Source organism: Drosophila virilis, chromosome 5 (genome assembly GCF_030788295.1).
Source record: "Drosophila virilis strain 15010-1051.87 chromosome 5, Dvir_AGI_RSII-ME, whole genome shotgun sequence".
Taxonomy (NCBI): Eukaryota; Metazoa; Arthropoda; class Insecta; order Diptera; family Drosophilidae; genus Drosophila; species Drosophila virilis.
The window spans coordinates 18,050,840-18,068,769 of NC_091547.1; the positions used below are offsets into that span (position 1 = coordinate 18,050,840).

Sequence of the window (17,930 nt, forward strand, 5' to 3'; positions counted from 1 at the left end):
ACCCTCTCACTCACTCGCACGCTCACTTTCCTTTTTCACTCCCTCTCTATTTATCTGTCTCTCTCTCTCTCTCTATCTCCCTCTGTCTCTCCCTTTATCGTCGTATGTTGCTTCATTACACACAAACACAAACAAACGGAGCGTCGACAATGTCAGCGACATTTACACAATGTCAACTATAAAGTTGCCAAGGGATGCACAGTAACAGGGATGTGTGTCGTGATTGGGGTAAGATGGAGGGTAGGGAGGGTCCGAGTTCAGGGCAGGTGCAACTGGGCCATATTTGGACATACGCGTTTACTGCAGCTCTGCTTTGCAATTGTGTCAAATTAATTGTCAACTGTTGTCGCTTGTAGTATATTGCTCTCACTTCCACTCGCTCTCTATCTCGCTTGCACATGCTTGTTATAGGACGTGTGTGTGTGTGTGTGTGTGCAGGTGTGTGTGTATATTTTATGCTGTGCCTGTCGTCTGTTTGATAAATTGCATTTAATGGCTGACGCCAATTAAGAACATTTTTGCTGCTTCTTCACATTTTGATGTTGCCAGCTTCCAGTTACCAATTTTTGTTATCCCTCTCTTTCACTCATTTCTCTTCTACTTCCTTTTTTGTCGTCGCTTTCGGCAGTTGCTTTCAATTTGGTATCTGAGTAGCATTTTTAAAGTGGAATAAAGTAGCTTGCAAGGCAACGGCCTAATAGAAATTGATAGCTTCACTTGCCCGCAACTATATGCCTTCATCTCTCTCTCTCTCTCTAGGTCTCTCTGTCGATTGGCTGGCCACGTGCTTCGCTCATATTTCTCACTTCAGCACGCGCACATTACACAAAAACCATCACATTTTCTGGGCAAAGTTGCTTGGGTCACTCACTTTATCTAATAGGTAGATATGATGGTTACATATCTCAAGGTTACTCGTACTTCCGCATTATTTATGTGGCCTGCTGACACCGTCAAAAAGGTAAACCCTGTTTATCAACATTTCAGAAGTTTATTTAACGTTGTTTGTGGCGGAAATAAGTTCAAAATTTGTCTGAATAACATCAAAATAACTTATTAGTTATGTTTAATTCGCTTTGAATATCGTTCGTTATTCTATTTAAAAGACGAGATTAATTCATTTAAAAGTTTTAAAGCAATCGATGCTAACACGGTTCTCCGATAACACCAATATGTTTATCGGAGGTTTTTCATTACTCTACAGCTGTAACTTGCGAAGATAAATTTAACCTATATTTATGTATATTAAATATCGAGTTTATTTTTTTCTTCTTGGTCTATATTGCGCAACACTAGCTTATCTACATTTTTTCTATATCACATTGATAAATTTACTTCTTTTATTAATTATTCTCAAACATATCAAATTTAAATTTTTAATTTCTAAAGGTAAGAGTATTCGTGGCGCTTTATGTTACTCAATCTCGGCTACAGATATTTTAGTTTTTTCTTTGTGCGGCTGGGGTTGGGGTCATTAGGCGTGGCAGCACTTAGCGGTTCTACGTGAAGTGCCCAGTGCCAGCCACAAATTAAGTATACGCTATGTTGCTCTGACTCCTAAAAGTATGCTGCAGTTTTGCTGGCTGCACAAACAAATGCTGAGACAACAAGCATACAGACGGACAGACGGACACGACAGACAAGCAGGCAGGCAGACAGGACAGAGCGAGACGAAAATGGCCGCAGTGTCCTGCGTTTCGTTTTGTTTGTTGTCTGTTTGTATGGTTGCGTGTGTCTGCAACTTTTGCTCCAGCATGAATTAAGCGCCAAAAATGTGCGAGGCACGTAAATAACTCGAGACCAACGTTCGAGCAGCACGTGACCAAATTTCGATGGCAACTTTGTTGCTGCCGCTTTCCAAATTTCTTTTTCTCTGCTTTTGTTTTTTCAAGTAGACTTTTAGACGCTTGCATTTAACTTTATTATGTTTTCAGCTCGGGCGGCATTGCCTTTTTAATTTGTGCACATTTAGCGGACGATTGGGGTGGCAGTAAAAGAATGGCTAGTCGTGCCACTTGATATACAATTTTTTGTACGATTTTTTATTTATTTGCATTCATTTTTTGTTGTATCTTGATGTTGTTTTGTTGCTTTTCGCTTTGCCACAGCGCCAAAATTAATGCAAATAAAACGAAGCGTAGGGTAATAAAAGTTGTTGTTGTACCGATTTGTTGCTGCTGTTGTTATTGCAGTCTGCAGCGTAATTTATTTACTTTTGAGTTGACTTTGCAGCGCCGAACATACCTTACACCTTCAGATGCAAGTGGGTGTATCCAAATGAAGTATACTATATATAAGAGCAAACCTTGCAAATTTCACCAGCCTCTCCGTTGTTATGTAAATATTTAGATTCTGAATACAGCTTGTATTTAGCTTACAAATAAATTTCTTTGTCTTTTATATACATTCACAGGGTATTTCCAAGTCAGTCGGGTGCAAAACTTTTACGTTTGCGCATCGCGGGACAAGCGCAATTAAAATGATAATTTCACAGTGTCCTACCACGCCTCAACAAGCCCCTTTCTACCGTTCCTCTACAAAGTGCACTGCAGCAGCAGCAGCGGGACCGTTGCATTTCGCACGTACTGTGAATTATAACGGTGCCGCATAAAAGTATGCTATAATTTTGCGCTTAAATGATGCGTGCTCTGTGCCTGCGGCCAGCCGCCCCCTTGCACCCCTCGTCCCTTGTTCGCTGGCCATTTGGTTGGAATAGTTGGTTTTTTTTTCTTCTTTTACAGTACCGCATCATCGCCTCTATTTGAGCAGCCATCTACTGGCCCTCCCCAGCTACCCCCGTTTTTAGCCCTTCAGCAACTTTTATTGCATTCCTAGCACTCGACCATTTTTTATGCGCTTTAATTAATTCACTTGGCCAAAAACAGGAACAAAAAAATAAATAAAAATAATGAAAACAAAAAACAAAGCAAATCTTATTAACTTTGGCTTCGCCTTTGCGTTCCGACTTATCTGAATGCACACAAATCCAATAAGACAGGCGCTTCAATAAAAATCAATAATCAATGTAGAAGGGCCACCCGGAATAAATGAAGAAATAGCCGTAATGCTTTGCTTATTACCTTCCAATTCATTAAACGTGCCGTCAGGCCGACAAAGTCCCAAGTCGGACGCTTCCTTTGCTGCCTCTTCAGACACAGGCCCAAGCCCTGGGCAGCCCTTTTCACTTAGCGTTGATGGCGGCTTGTGTGCGTGTGTGGGTGCATGAGTGTATGGGTGTGTTGATTGTCTCTACGGCTCAGTAAGTATTTCCTTTTTTTCGGGTGCGGTTCTTTTTATTTTGGCATTTCTTACTGCTGGACATGGACTCACTTCCAGCTTCAGTGGTTAAACAAACATGGATCACACGTACGTGAATACAAATACTTAAAGCGCACGTGTGTGTGTGTGTGAAGCATTACAGCATTTCGATGGGTTTCTTATTCCACTCAAAATGAAGACATTATGAAAAATTGAATGAGAGACCGATCGAAAATATGCAAAATTGTGTAACATTTGTTGCTTTCCCAAGCGAGAACTAAGCCACAGATTTAATTTACTCAAAACTACTTATGCTTACTTATCTATGAAATGCAATTTTATTCCCGGAAAAAAGTAGACACTTCTTGCCGGTGGAAGACTGAATAGCGATGGAAAAGCGATACCTTGTGCTTCCAAATAGAAACTTAATGCCTTAAAAAAACCGTTTGTTTATAAATCCATTAAGACATCTTATAAGTAATGTTCAAATATTTTTAAGTTGTAAGTCATCTTGTTCAAAGTAATAATTGTGCTTAATTGTTTACAGTATAATCATATGTATGAAAATGTCTTGAGTGAATACTTTTGCTGGCCACTGTAGACTTTTTCTCAATCGTACGTAGCATTGTTCTATATATTTTTAACCAAACACTCAGAATTTCATCTTATTTCAATTTAATTCAATAAATCACACAACCAGCTCGTTGTCTCGGCAAAATATCCAGACACTGGGTTACGCACACACACACAGACACACACATACACACAATGCGGATTTTGTTGCTTTGAACCACGTCCAGTCTGGGATACTCAATCATTTTTACACTCAGTCTGGCAAGCTGAAGGGCCGGCCAGCTCCCTTTCTTATCGGGCGTAAATAATCACAAACGTTGGCTAAATAATAAATACATATATGGGGTGTACTTGGCCATACGTGTGTATGTATATATATATATATATATATATATATGTATATATATATATATGTTCCATAGGCCTTGGCAGCTCCGCTCTATCGGCCCAATCAACTGGCATTAATAGCCCAGCGCAGAGAGGCACTTAGTCTGGGCGACTGGAGGCTGTTTTTTTGGGGGCGGTATGAAAAATGATGCAACAGCCGCACGAGCAGCAGGCAGAAAGTGCGGTCGCGTTTCCAAGCAATACGAGAATAAATATTAAACAATCATTTATTTTCGCAACAGTTTCGTATTCGTTTTTCTTGGTTATGGTTCTCTCGCTCTCTTCCTCCCTCTCCCCCACTCTCTCTCTCCCTCTGTCTTTCATATGTTTATTTGCCCGTTCACTTTACCACGGGGCGTATGCGCGTTGTGGCGTAAGGGGCGACAATTTCTTTTGCTTAATGCCTGACTGGACAGCCTGTGTGAGAGACATCTGATAAAATCGGAACATTTTTGATGCCAGCCGCTCTTTTATATTTTTTATTTAACTTTTTCTTTCTAGGCCTCAAGACCTAATTGCTTCTGGCACTGACTTAAATAATGTTTAAGTGTATAAAAAGCAACTAATGGCTATAGATTAAAAGGTTCCATGTTAATGCTAAATCTACAGGTGGAGTCTTCATAAATTTAAAGTGACTGCCGAAAATAATAAGCGTCTTAGGTAGATTCCTAGAATCCAAGTTAATAAAATATTTGAAGAAGGCAACTAAAATAAATGTCCGAAATCAATCAGAAATATAGTTCAACAAAAAATTCGTTAGCTGCGAAGAATTATAGGCTTATCAAAAATTTGTTTGTAGTTATCAGTCTCAAATATCGATAATTTTAATTATTTAACTGGGATAATTCTTTATAGCTTGATTATATTTTCCATTATATTTTCCGTTGTCAACATTCAACTAAAGTCTTCGCAACCTTTTAAATGAACTGGTTATTTAGACATGGATTATCGACACCATTTGTTATTTGAAGTATGTGCAAGTCATATGACTCAAAGAAGCAATTATTAGCTTTCCTTACGTCTTTCTGCTTGGTATTTATACAGGTCTTAAATTCAATTTACCAAATGTAATCTTGTCAATCGGGGCATTGTTTCAAAAAGTTTAAATTCCGTCTCTCTTGCTAAATACTTGTCGTAAATTCTCTATTTCTTGTAGCTTAAATAATTTCAAATTTCTAGCACTTCGGCCACATCCAACATTCCACCACAAACCGCCATAGATATGTGTGTTAAATATTATGCAAAAGTTACAAATTGCGAGTAAAAAGGCATTTGTAAATTTTCAGGCTGCAAAACATTTTAATAAACTGTACGCATACATCAAATGCTAGGTAATACATGCACACACACAGTCAGGGCAACACCTACACGCACACGCATGCCGACACACACACTTGTGCACATAATTGGCGGCAAAACAATTAGTAAAATTTTACAGAGCCGAGGGTGTGCGTGTGTGTACATGTGTGCGTGTTAAAAGCAGCTTAAAATATTTTTGCACAAAACTGCGCACAAAAGTATGCAGCAAAAACAAAAAGCATCTGCCGAGCTGACTAAGCTACAATTTCAGGAGCAGGTGAGGGCTGGCAAGCGGCCACGTTGCGGTGCAGAGCAGGCAACAGTTGTCAGCTGAACATACTACGACTGTGGCAATCTCTCAAGGGGTAAAAGTCAAAGCGTTGCAACTGTTGACACACTTTGGCAGCAGTTGCAGTAGTGGCTGTTGTGGGCGTGGCAGCAAAAACATTTTACTCGTTGCTGGACCCGTAATAAATTACCGTAATTTCAAAAACACTTAGTGCATGTGGCTGAGCGATTGCTTCAGCATGTGTGTGTGAAACATTAGCATACGTGCGAATTTTTTTAAGCAGCTGCAAAACAGAGGCAAGTGGCGTGTGGCAAAAGCAAAGGAATGTCGCAATTTCCGTTTGAAGCGCAGCAGCTGTAGCAAGTCGCAAATGCCATGCAAATACACACACGCACACCCAAGCACACACACACACTCACACCTGTCTGTCAGAGCTGGCTCGATGATTGGCTGCATAAGCTGCAAAGACGCAGACCCACAGAATCGGAGCGCGCTGCCTTAATGGAAAAGCCATGCTGCATGTCACCAGCTGCCAGCTGCCACTTGTCAGCCGGCAATAGACGACAGAGAACCTCTCTAGAACTGTCGTATGTGGCCTACTTATGGGCGCCATAGCAGCGCGAATATTAAATAAGCATCCATCAATAAATATATCTAATCGAAATGAGGGCAATCAAAATTTTAATTTAAAAATCGATTTTAATAAATATATGAAAGAGAGGTAAAAAATCTGTTTCTTAAAGTGTTACAATATATTAGTAATTTTCGTTGAAGTTGAATTTAAATGCATTTTAATTGTCTATATTGGTTATAAGATAGCGCATATATGAAAACTATTGTTACCCCTGACCAGCATTCAACCAAAAGAACTTAGCTTCGATGATTTTACATGAGCAATCTACCATGTCTATCTACTTTATTTTCCTAATCGAAGCATCGAAGCCAAATTTTAATCGCAAATTCACAAGCGCGGAGAATTTTATTGACAATGAGTACATACGTCCACTGTCCGCTATCTAGGCCAAAAAAAGTGTAATCTACAAACGAATCGTACTTTAAAAACTTTTTCGAGTTCAATTCAGTTGCTATTTGCTGTGGCACTTTGAGTGGACAGCAAATCAGAGTGTGACATCGAAACGTCTTCAATTCGAAATGACAAGGAATTGCCCATTGGGGCAGCGCTGACATAGAGTGGTATATGGGCAGAAGGAGCACCAGGAGCAGCAGAAGCAGACGCCGGGGCACTGGGCAAAGAAATAGCGAACGGATATGAACTGCAAGTGCGCTGACTGGCAATGGGAATGTCAACGACTGGACGACGACGGCGATGGCGACTACATCATCGTCCTGCCGACGTTTGTTGTTGTCACAGTTGATGAGCTTGTTTTCAAGTGTCCACACATAGCAGCAGTAGAAGCAGCAGCAGCGGCAACAACAACAAGCAGCAGCCACCGGGCACAGTTGAAGGTGGGCTGCACACTCGACGCTTTTGCTAACCTTTTCAAGTTGTTCAAACAAGTTGGCAACTTCATTCGTTTCTTGAAATTCTTGCCGCGTCCACTTACTCTCTTGTTGGGGGCGCGGCGGCAGCTGGCAATCATGTTTGCACAATTTTTGATGCCCCCGATGTGCATGTGCAACAGTTGCAAGCATTTCAAGTGCGCCCTGCTGAAGCACTGCAGTTGCCAACGTGCAAAAGAGCCACCCGCAAATATCAAGCATACGTCATGTGCAACGCTCAAACTTCATTCAATTTGATGTCAACAACTTTGGCTCAAAGCAGCTGCCGACTTGAGGCATGTCTTTGAGCTGCTTCCAGCATAACTGAAATGATGCGAAAAACTTGATTTAATTTAGCTATTATGAATATTCCTTTTGAAAAGTATCCGTTCTGTATATATAAACTTTTTCAGTTCCAAGTGCTGTGTTGATATATTTACTTATTGTCAGCTCAATTATCGTGCTTCTCTATTATGTTGTAACATTTGATTATTTGTTGATTTACTTTTTACTTCTTTCTGTTAGGATCGGATTACCCTTTTACCTAATTCTTAGTACATTTTGCAGCTTGCTTTAACAGCATTTAATAATGTTTCGCCTGTTTCTAGCGTACCGCAATTTATAGTTTTTCCACGAACTCATTTTCTTTAACTAGCCCGAGAATGGCCGTTACCCAAAACTGTCTTGTGTTTCGTGTTGGCCCGAAAATGTAAATGAAAACAATTTGCCAGCCAAAAGTAATATAGATATCGCCTTCAAGGGGCTGCAGGCGTGTGATCTTCTGTGTTTGTGTTTTTGGGTATATGCTCTGTATATACGTGTGTGTGTGTGTGTGTGTGTGTATATATGCCCCTCATTGACGCTTTATTCTGATGTGCGCTCGTGTGTTGTTGTCCTTTACTCCATACGACTGCTTTTTTCACTCTCCTTGGGCTTATTTGCTTAGAACAGCATTTTATTTTTACTGTTTATAAGCTGACAAAATTGTTTTGCTGCCTCGTCGACGCTGGCGTCGTTAAATGATTTTCTCGTTGCTTTATGTTAACGGCCACACTGCGGCTACGTAATAAAATGGCCGCAACAAATAATTGGCCGGGCTTGGTAGCGAATTTGTATGCAGCTGCCATTGGCATGTGTTGCGCATACGCCATGTGAGCTGCCCACTTAACCGAGATTGTTTTCGCTTTTTTTTGTGGGCTTTTTCAAAGCCAAATCGAAGCAGGCACAAGCTCGCACTCACACTCATACACACACACACTCACACATATGGAGGAAAAAACATTCGCTTTTGGCTTTGCATTGATAAGCACTGGGAGCGTTTTTCAATTTCATGCAGTTGACTGCGGCCGCTGGGCACTCGTCAAAAAAGCAAATCTCCGTTCGCTGCCCACCAAATCCTGTCCAATGGACATTTCCTCATCGCTGCTCACATTGCGTAAGCAAATGCAAATCTCCTAGAGCGTTCCGGCCTGATGAAATCGGACGTTATGTATGTGCATTTTTCGGCTTTCGCTTCGCACTTCGCTGATTTATAAAAATACTTCAAAAAAGAAAGGGAATAAATGAAATAAGGCATATTCATTTGTTTTTTTTTTTTTTTTTTTTTGTGAGTACGAATCTATGTCAACTGCTTTTGATTTGTTTTCCTGGGAGGCAGGGCCCTGGGCCGGGCCTGTCATTTAACTTTAGTTTTAGTTTTTCTCCTACATAAATTTCGGTAAAAAAATAAATAAAAAAATATTTACTCAAAAAAAAAAAAGAAAGCCAAGAAAAAATGGCTAACTCTGGCACGCCCAGGGCAGCTTCAACTGATGCAAACGGCTTGGAGCTGCAGCAGCTGATATCACGCAGCTACAAATCGATGAACAAACTAGTTCACTTCTACAATGGCCAGCTGCACGAGGAGCTGAGCACTTTGATGAGCTCCCTGCAGCAGGAGCAGCCACCAGGCCGCAACATCAGTGAACACAGCTCGCAGCTGACGGAGGCACTCGACTTAAAGTGGTAAGCCAAGCCATTCGAAATTTGATAGTCGATAACTAAATGTATCGACTGACCGTCCACAGTTTAGCAGGGTTTAACAAACTCAGCCACTATCTGATGATGCGGCCCAGTTGCAGCAGCCTCGATCTGCACGGCAGTGCTGAATTCAGGCAACTCTAGGCAACGCGAAAATTATTCATAGAACTTACTTCCGGCTCACAATAAATCCCAATAAATGGCATTAAAGCGCCTTGCAATACACTACGAATTCGAGCACACTAACTGACACTTCTTATTATTTATTTTATAAGCGAGTTTCCCTCATGAGTAAATCATTTTATTATGGTATTTAAAAAGTTTATGCGAATTATATACGTCTGTTCTATGAATTTGCGCAATGCATTTGTCTTTCTCTTATATAAACGAAATAGTTTTTGAGGAAAATCTTTTTAGTGATTTATATCGATATTTTTTTAAGGAATAGAAGCAATACAGTACGTTTAAATAGGTAATAAATAAAAATCAACCAATTTCTTCTGAGCTACAATTAAGATCAGCGCAAAAGTATGTTACTATTTACAATAAATATATCAAAACGTAGGATATACATATATTATATTAAATTTATTGTATTCAGGAAGAAGTAGTAAAAATCAATGAAAATTAGTAATTGCAGTTGACTGAATTCAATCTCATTATTCTAAAGTTATAATGCAGATATATTTAATTAACACATGCATTAAATTTATAGCGGAACTAATGAGCAAATCAGATGACTTTGGTCGCGTCTAGCCAGAAGACCCTCATCTATTCTGCAAAGCTCAACCGAACTTAATTAACATGCTGGCGCTTCCAGACGTAAGGTGAGCTTACGGGGCAGACATTTTTATGGCGCATTGTTAACGCGTGTTGCATGAGCCACAAAACACATATACACTTACACACACACACACACACATACGTAGACAAAAAGAACAGCAGCTAGGAGTCAACTGGCAATACAATTTGCCGTGACAAATGCGCCCATAAACAAAAATGGCGACGCCGCCATTTTCTAGTGCAGCGACAAAATGGCTGCCAGCTAAAGTGCCAAGCACTGGGCGAGAATTTCATTTCAACGACCTTTTATGGAATTTATCACACGCGACCCTCGCTTCTGACAGCAGCTTTTGAGTGCAAGTCGCTTTGGCCTTAGCTTTTGGTAATGAAATTTCGCTTAAGCAATTACGTATACCTCGGGCAATTTGATATATCGACGGGTTACGGATTTTATGCACTGAGCATCTGTTTGGGGTAGTTAGCTGCTCGAGTAGCTGCTGCATTAATTGATTTTGAAGTAAGGGCCCACACCCCAATTCAGTCCAAGTCGATGCCTTGGCCCGAACCCCAAATCAACTTCAATGAGAACCAACGACAAGCGAAAAACAAAACGCCACAAATTCATAATAAACTCGGAAAAAATAAAGAAAACAAGAAAAAAGAATGTTACTTGAGGTGTAACGAACTCTTAATACCCTTACAGATGGCAGATATACGATGAATTAATCTGCTTTAAATTGTTTATATGGGCAAGCAGTATTGATCGGAGCAGAAGGATGTTATTAAACAAAAACTAAGCTTTCTTCAATTGATTGACTGTAATCTGTAATCTAAATCGTAAGCCAATTATGTTTACTCTAACAGGAGGCATCTAGATTAAGTTGCATTAGAAGTCAGCTTGTGACTTCGCGGTGAAATTTATTTAAGGTTTAGGGTTTCAAAAATCTTATTTAATACGTCTAGAGACGAAAGTACAATCGCCTCCGATAGTGTATAAAAGCACACATTTTGCAAAAATATTTTCATGGCTCGCAGCTAAAATGTTATTAAAGTCAATAACATAAAGCAGGGGACAATATCTTTTATGGGGCTGGTAGCTGAGCAGAGGCCAAAGTAACTTTGCCAAATAAATATAAGAATAGCTTACAAATAAAAGCAAATCGAGGACAACAAAAAGTACAACAACAACAACAACAAAACGTGGGCCAATGTCAAAGCAATAAAAGTAAAAAATTGCTTGTAAATAAAAGTTAATATATTCACATATATGATGAGGACAATGCGGGAGTATTTACAGAGAGCTTTAAGGAAGTTTTCATATATGAGGGAAACACAATTATTTTAAGGCTTTTTACCCAGTTAGCAGGTCAAATGACTTAGGGTTGCATTTGGCATTTTTGAATCGATTCTTGTCTGAAGTTAGCAGCACCAAGGAAAAACTGACAGATTTTCATTAAATTAAAAGACAGCTGAAAAAAAGTCAAAGATTTGAAAATTTGAAAATGAAAGTGAAAAAGGACAGTGGCGCCGAGGGAGCGACTGGGTCACCAACCCGTCAAATTCAGCCGCGAGGTAAGCCCGAGAATTACTGGGAGCTGTGCCAGGCGCTCGAGTCGCATGACGACACCGATTTCGATGAATTCGAGAGCGAAATGCAGTCTATTGCCTTTGCGCCTAGCTACTTGGGTCCGCAAAATGAACTGGAGCACAATGCAGCTGTGGCCATCAAGGCCATAGAGCGCGAGCGGCAAAATCGCACGCGTGCGGAACTGCTGCTTGGCGAGAAGGAGCTGCCGGGTGCACTGCGTACCTTGGCACGTGTCTACGATTTTCAAAATTGTCGTTTACTGGACAAGCCACGAGAGGCGGCTGTGAAACCGTTGGGCGCAGTACCCAAGCCCCAGCCAGCAAAACTGCGCGAGGTACCCGTTGTGCCACCAGAGCTGGAGACGCTGATAGTGGACCAACCGCAGCCACAACATCAGCAGATGCTGCGGCTGCAGCAACTGCAACAACAACAGCCGCAGCAGCAGCAACAGCCCCAGCAGCAACAGCCGCAACCGCTGCACCGCCAGACCCCCTTCAATACGGCGCATGCTTTTCCATCTCAAGCTTGTTTTCAGGCTCAACCTCAACCTCACACTCAAGCTCAGCGGCAATCACATGCTCTATCTTATAACCAGATACCTCCTCCCCAATCCTATCAGCAGATGCCTCCTCCCCAATCCTTTCATCAGATACCTCCTCCACTTTTATATCAGGAGATACCCCCTCCTCTTTCCTATCATCCACACCAGTATCCTCCGCCTCCTCATTATACTCCCCACCAACCTTTTGGTGCTCCGCAGCCACCAGCTGCGCGACGCATGGATCCCACTCGCTTTGGCCAGGAGCAACTTTCCAGATCTATTGCATCTCTTGGCAATGAACATGTCCTGCAGAACAGTCTGCCGGGCAGCAATATTATTCGGTTAAGCAGTCGGCCACCGTCCAGGCATCACCAGCCACAGTACGTACCACCGCCGCGCCAGCCTTCGCATCGTCAGCCGCTATATGCACCGCCACAACGCCAGTCGGCGTATGCCCCAATTCCGAGTGGCGCTCGTCCGACGCGCAAGCCTATTATTGTGGTGCCAAGTGAGTTTACAAGTTTGGTTACCCTGCACAATGTGCAGCCTTTGCTGCAGGAGCAGCGTTTTGTGCCGCCGGCTATAATGAGGCGTTCGGATCTGCGGCTGCTGGAGGAAGTCAATATAGTGCGAAACTTTCGCGGCGAGCAGCAGCAGTATCGGGTCATTGACAACGTGGCCAGGCTGGCTGTAGAGGACTGGGAACAGGTTGTGGCCGTATTCGTGTTTAATCCACATCAGCAGTTCATTGGCTGGCCCAACCACGGCGACCCTGCGGTCATCTGTCGCCAATTGTGTGCCTTTCACTTGCACTACAAGGGGCAGTCTATCTATCGGGAGTTGGAATCGCTCTGGCTCAACATACTGAGCATTCCCGAGCATGAACGCAACCTGGATGGTGAAATATTAATGGAGTTCTGGCGCAAGCTGGATCAGCATATGGCCAACAAAGATCGTCAGTTGGGCTTTCCCCGTCAGAGCTAGGCGGGTCCCGGAGGCAACTGAAAATTGAGCACACTTAACGCTTATCCCGATAATACACAAAAGATATAAAATCAATAAATAAAATTGAATAAACAGCCCACACTCGGTTAGCAAAGACAAAGGCAATGCCACAGATATACACATAAGGGGTGGCTGCCCGGGTGGCTGTGGGTGGGGTGGTTTATCTTGATGTTAACGCCGATAATAAAAAGTGTAACAGCAGTGACGGCGCATCAGAAAAATATATCACGTAAGTATAAAAATCATATAAAAACGTTGCGAAACTGCAAAGTTGGCGAAAAAATTAAGAGCGCAAACAAGTCGTTCGACGACCGTCCAGGGGTGGCAACTTATGTGGCTTGGGTAGGAAAATGAAACGAAAGCGTGAGACAAAGGCTAAATGACACACAAAGGAGCTGTTCTTTTATGTTTGTGTGTGTATGTGTGTGTGTGTGTGCGATAGTCACTGTGAGTCCCAGGGCACAGTGGGCAAATAGAATGCGAATTGTCTGTGGAGTGGGTGTGCCTGTGCTGGTTGAGCTTAACGGGTCGCATAGAAATCACTAGCTTAATTCTATTTTATATATTTAAATAGAAGTAGATTTAAATAGAAGTAGAATGCGCGATTTTGTGTGTAAGTGTAAACAAGTGAATATAAATACCCAAATACTTATGGCTAAGAAACCAGATACAAGAAATGTAGCAAGTGGTTTTTGGATTGTCTTGTTACGTCTTGTAATCGAATGTTGTCGACAGCAAGCATAAGAAATATCCTAAGCACTGAACCCCTTTTAACTGGCTAAGTGAAAATAAACACAATAAACTTTTAGTTATAAATGGCTCTTTCTTCCATTAATTAAAATTGGAGTTGTCTATATAGACATGGAAGTCCGCCATTTAAAAGTCAGGAAGCTTAAAATTATAAACAAAAATGTATTGATATTACAATTAAATACAAGATATATGAAGCAGTATATTGCAATAAATATTTAATTTAGTAATCGGACTACTCAAAATAATAGTTCTGACATATGATTACAAATGAAATTTAAAATTCAACAGCAACAATCTGAATTCTCGGAGGCTTTTAAAGTTTATTCTACATTTATGAATTCCACCCCACTGTGCGGTGTATCCTGTGAGCAGCAGCTAGTTAGTGAGAAGCCACTTACTCGTCCTTGCCAATCGAGTTCGTTTCTAACGGATAATTCGATGACTTACGCAACGTGTGTGAGACAAAGGCAGGTTGTGTGAATGTTAGTGGTGCGAGTGGTTAGCGAAGGGCGGCTGCGGGTTTGGCGTGTGGACAAGTGTGTGAAAATCGAGTTTGTCGCCAATATTCAATTTTGTAAATTGAAGCAAAGTAGTAATAAAAAGTAAAATGAAATCGAATTCGTGCCAGCTAAGATAAAAGTTTACGCACATGAGAGAGTGAAAAATACAAAGAAATAAGTAAAAAAAAAAAAATATATATATATATATATATATGTGTGTAGAAGGTTATATTAACCCACAAGAAATTGAATAAAGTATCATGGACAACATTGCAGTTTGGTTGGCGTTGCTCAAGAAAAAGATTTTCCAAGCGGATTGCCATTTCGCAGCCAAGGCTAATCGAGATTTCCCACTTATCGATTGGCAATCAGTGTGAGGTATTTTCTTTTCAGCGCATAGTTTAATTTATGTACTAAGGATGGTATCCTTAGCAAAACAAGCAGAAAAAGAAAGAAAGCACAGCTAAACGCTCAAATGGTGTTCACATAAATTTTGGGTTAAAATTTGCATTTTCAGCGTTTTGGGCGAAAACACAATCGAAACGAGCAAATGTGATGAAAAACAAGTGCAGAATGCGCTCCGCATTACAATTTCGAATGTGGCCGAGGCTAATGCCCTGTCACGCCCACTTAACGCCCACAGCGGCCAACAAATCGCATATAATTCAATGCTCAATGGGAGCTTTTTGTAGGGCCCTTTGATTTGCTGCTGCTTTACGTTTCACTTTGATATACACACATGCACACATCTACTCTTTTTTTCATGCTTCTTTATGGCTTCAGTAACGCCCGTTCATTGGTGGGCGTGGCACGTCGTAAGGGCCATTGCTGAGTAATGCGCGTAAATAAAATGGCACATGAAAATACGAAAACGCATTTCCATTAAAATAGCGTCTGCAATCGGATTGTGGAGCCATTGACGGTTCCAGTTATGGAATAAGTCTGCACAGAGAATCAACTATTCTGATTGACATTTAAATTTACGAATATGCACAAGACTCTATAAAGAACATTTATTTTCCTTTTTTAAGAGCATCTTTATAAAATTGTTTTTATTTTAAAGTGCATGGTTGCTTGAATATTTATATATATTTATTTCGCATATATTATGACAATTCGGTCGGTTTAGTTAATCAAATTGTTTAATTCGTATATTGCAATTAATAGTATATAATAGATTAAAGTGACGTATAAATAAAAAATAAATGTTTACTGAGAACAGCTTCTGACAAATACCGAAAAATTTCCTTTAGATACAAACCCTTTGAATAAAATCATTAATAATAAATCATTTATAAAGAATATATGCCAAAATGTTCTTGTCCAAAAAATAATGCCAATTGTATTGAATTAAAAAACTTTAGCAAGCCCTTGCTCTTAACTTAATGGCATTTCCACCTTGCTCTAGGAGCCCAGCTCCAATTGAATTGATATCATTTCGTGGTATTACTTCTGGCTTAACACTGATTACACACACTGGAAGACATTTGCGCACTTACTTATACGATAACGCATACAGATACGCGTGCGTAGACATGATTGCGCGTGTGTGTGAGCGTTTCTGCGTGTGTGTTTGTGTGTGCATGCACTCACTTACTTATGCCAAGTGAAACTTTTACTTTATACCCAAGCGAGAGCTCAGAACTGGCAACCGCGAACCGAGAAGCACTTTTAGCTACCATAAATCCCCATGCTTCGAAAACTTTAAAAAAGTGTGGCTAAAGTTTGTAGCCCATATCAAAAATAAAAAATATATAAAAAAAATCAAACAACATGACATGGTTAAGAGAAAGGCGGAAAACTAGAAGGAGCTGAAGAGTGAAAAGCTTTCTCGCTCTCTTCAATACGCTGTTGTTGCTGTTGCAATCAGAATACAAACTTACAGAGCGCAACATAAATTGAACAATCTAACCAAGCAGAAAAATCATATGAGATTTGGTCTTAAGCATACGAGATAAGCACATATCCTGCAGAGGATTAGAGAGATTTATTTAAAAGTTTTGGGAATCGCTCTTCAAACAAATGGAATACTATGTTTTAGCTCTCTCGTTTGTTTGCATTTAAAGATTTAAAAAAGCAAATGTAACATGTATGACAATTAAATTAAAACTTATTTTTGAAGTTCTGTTTTCTTAATTTACATTTTTTTTAAAATTTTTTAAATATTTGTCCTTTTCTTTTATTTTATTCAATATTCATAATATAATAAATGAATCAAACTCTGCACACTCAACAACATTTGTAATGGCTCGGCTTAAAACTCGAATCTATTTCTTAACCTGTTTTTGTTTTTTAATAACAAAACTTTTCTGAAGCCACTTTATTTGATTACAGGGTATACTAGAATTAATCAGACGCTATTAAAATCAAGTCCATGGACATTTTTGCAAGTGCAATCCGAAGTTAAATGCGCTGCGTGGACAGCGACAATATCGACGACACTTTGATGCCAACAACAGCAACAAGGTGACCAACAAGAGGTGCAACCCGAACCACACACACGTGCAACCACAATGAGCAGTGGAGCTTTAGCTGGCCACCATTTTGTGGTGCTTTGTTTTGTGTTGTTTTGCTTGGCTGTTTGGATTGTTTTGACCAACGCCTGCCAATTGTTAGCCATTGATTTCGACAGAGCATTGAATACATCTACACACAGACACAACAACCCACATCAACCGGGAGGTATTGTGGCACACTGTGAATGACTGTGGAATATGAATGGAGATGGCGTAAAAGCACTCGACATATGGCCAGTTTTTTAAAGCAGTCCTGCTTTTGCAATTTAATACAATTATCGTAGGAGTAAACAGAGGATAAGAACGGTGCCCTAATCGCGACTAGCAGGTACCCTGTATCCAGCGTCGAGCTGCCGCTTAAATCTTTTACTTGCCTCTTAAAATATATATCAAAAACAATGCATGCACACACGCACAAGGACTACGAGCTCTTAGCTGCTTTTCCGATCCTAATAACTTTCAATGCTTAAATATGGCACCCAATGTAGCTATATACCAAACCAAGCGTCTTCACATTGTTGTTTTAAATTTTTGGAAAGAATGGATGAGTTATGCAAGCTTTGCAATATTCTCGATCTGTGTTTATTACTCAAGAGCCATACATAGCTCTTATAATTTTCGAGTTAGGCTAAAAAATCACTAAAAATCTCACATTGATATGTATCAATATTTGTAAATAAATAAAATAATAAATAAAAGTTAAGACCTTGTTCTGTATATGATATACGAGAATATATATTTCAAATATCAAGCTCAGCCCAGATGGACGTGCACAGACAGACGTTAACGGCTATACCGACTCAATTCGTTGTCAAGAATTTAGGAACTTAATGAGTGGAGTGCCCGTAACATGCGTAAAACTGAAATACCCTTTTAATCATTTTTAATTCAGTTCAGGGCATGAAAAGGAGAGGAGTCG

At 40.3% G+C, this 17,930-nt stretch overlaps 3 protein-coding genes across 6 annotated transcripts in view; 2 read left to right on the forward strand and 1 right to left on the reverse strand.

The window, feature by feature from the left end:
- Positions 1–17,930, reverse strand: part of tei (teiresias) — a 224,460-nt gene that overhangs the window by 50,098 nt on the left and 156,432 nt on the right. The gene's annotated exons all lie outside the window — the stretch shown is intronic.
- LOC6626980 (uncharacterized) lies at positions 9,012–9,678 on the forward strand. Its single transcript, XM_002049497.4, has 2 exons — positions 9,012–9,310; positions 9,373–9,678. Exons 1-2 carry the CDS (start codon positions 9,081–9,083, stop codon positions 9,467–9,469), a joined length of 327 nt encoding a protein of 108 aa, XP_002049533.2. The 5' UTR covers positions 9,012–9,080; the 3' UTR covers positions 9,470–9,678.
- LOC138911410 (tyrosine-protein phosphatase non-receptor type 23) lies at positions 11,492–13,334 on the forward strand. Its single transcript, XM_070210302.1, has one exon. It carries the CDS (start codon positions 11,611–11,613, stop codon positions 13,219–13,221), a length of 1,611 nt encoding a protein of 536 aa, XP_070066403.1. The 5' UTR covers positions 11,492–11,610; the 3' UTR covers positions 13,222–13,334.

Excerpts from the sequence above, each read along its gene's own strand:
- LOC138911410 (XM_070210302.1), top strand. The coding sequence starts at position 11,611 with ATGAAAGTGAAAAAGGACAGTGGCGCCGAGGGAGCGACTGGGTCACCA.
- LOC6626980 (XM_002049497.4), top strand. The coding sequence starts at position 9,081 with ATGGCTAACTCTGGCACGCCCAGGGCAGCTTCAACTGATGCAAACGGC. Across the intron at positions 9,311-9,372 it reads GAGGCACTCGACTTAAAGTG|TTTAGCAGGGTTTAACAAAC; the intron begins GTAAGCCAAGCC and ends GACCGTCCACAG.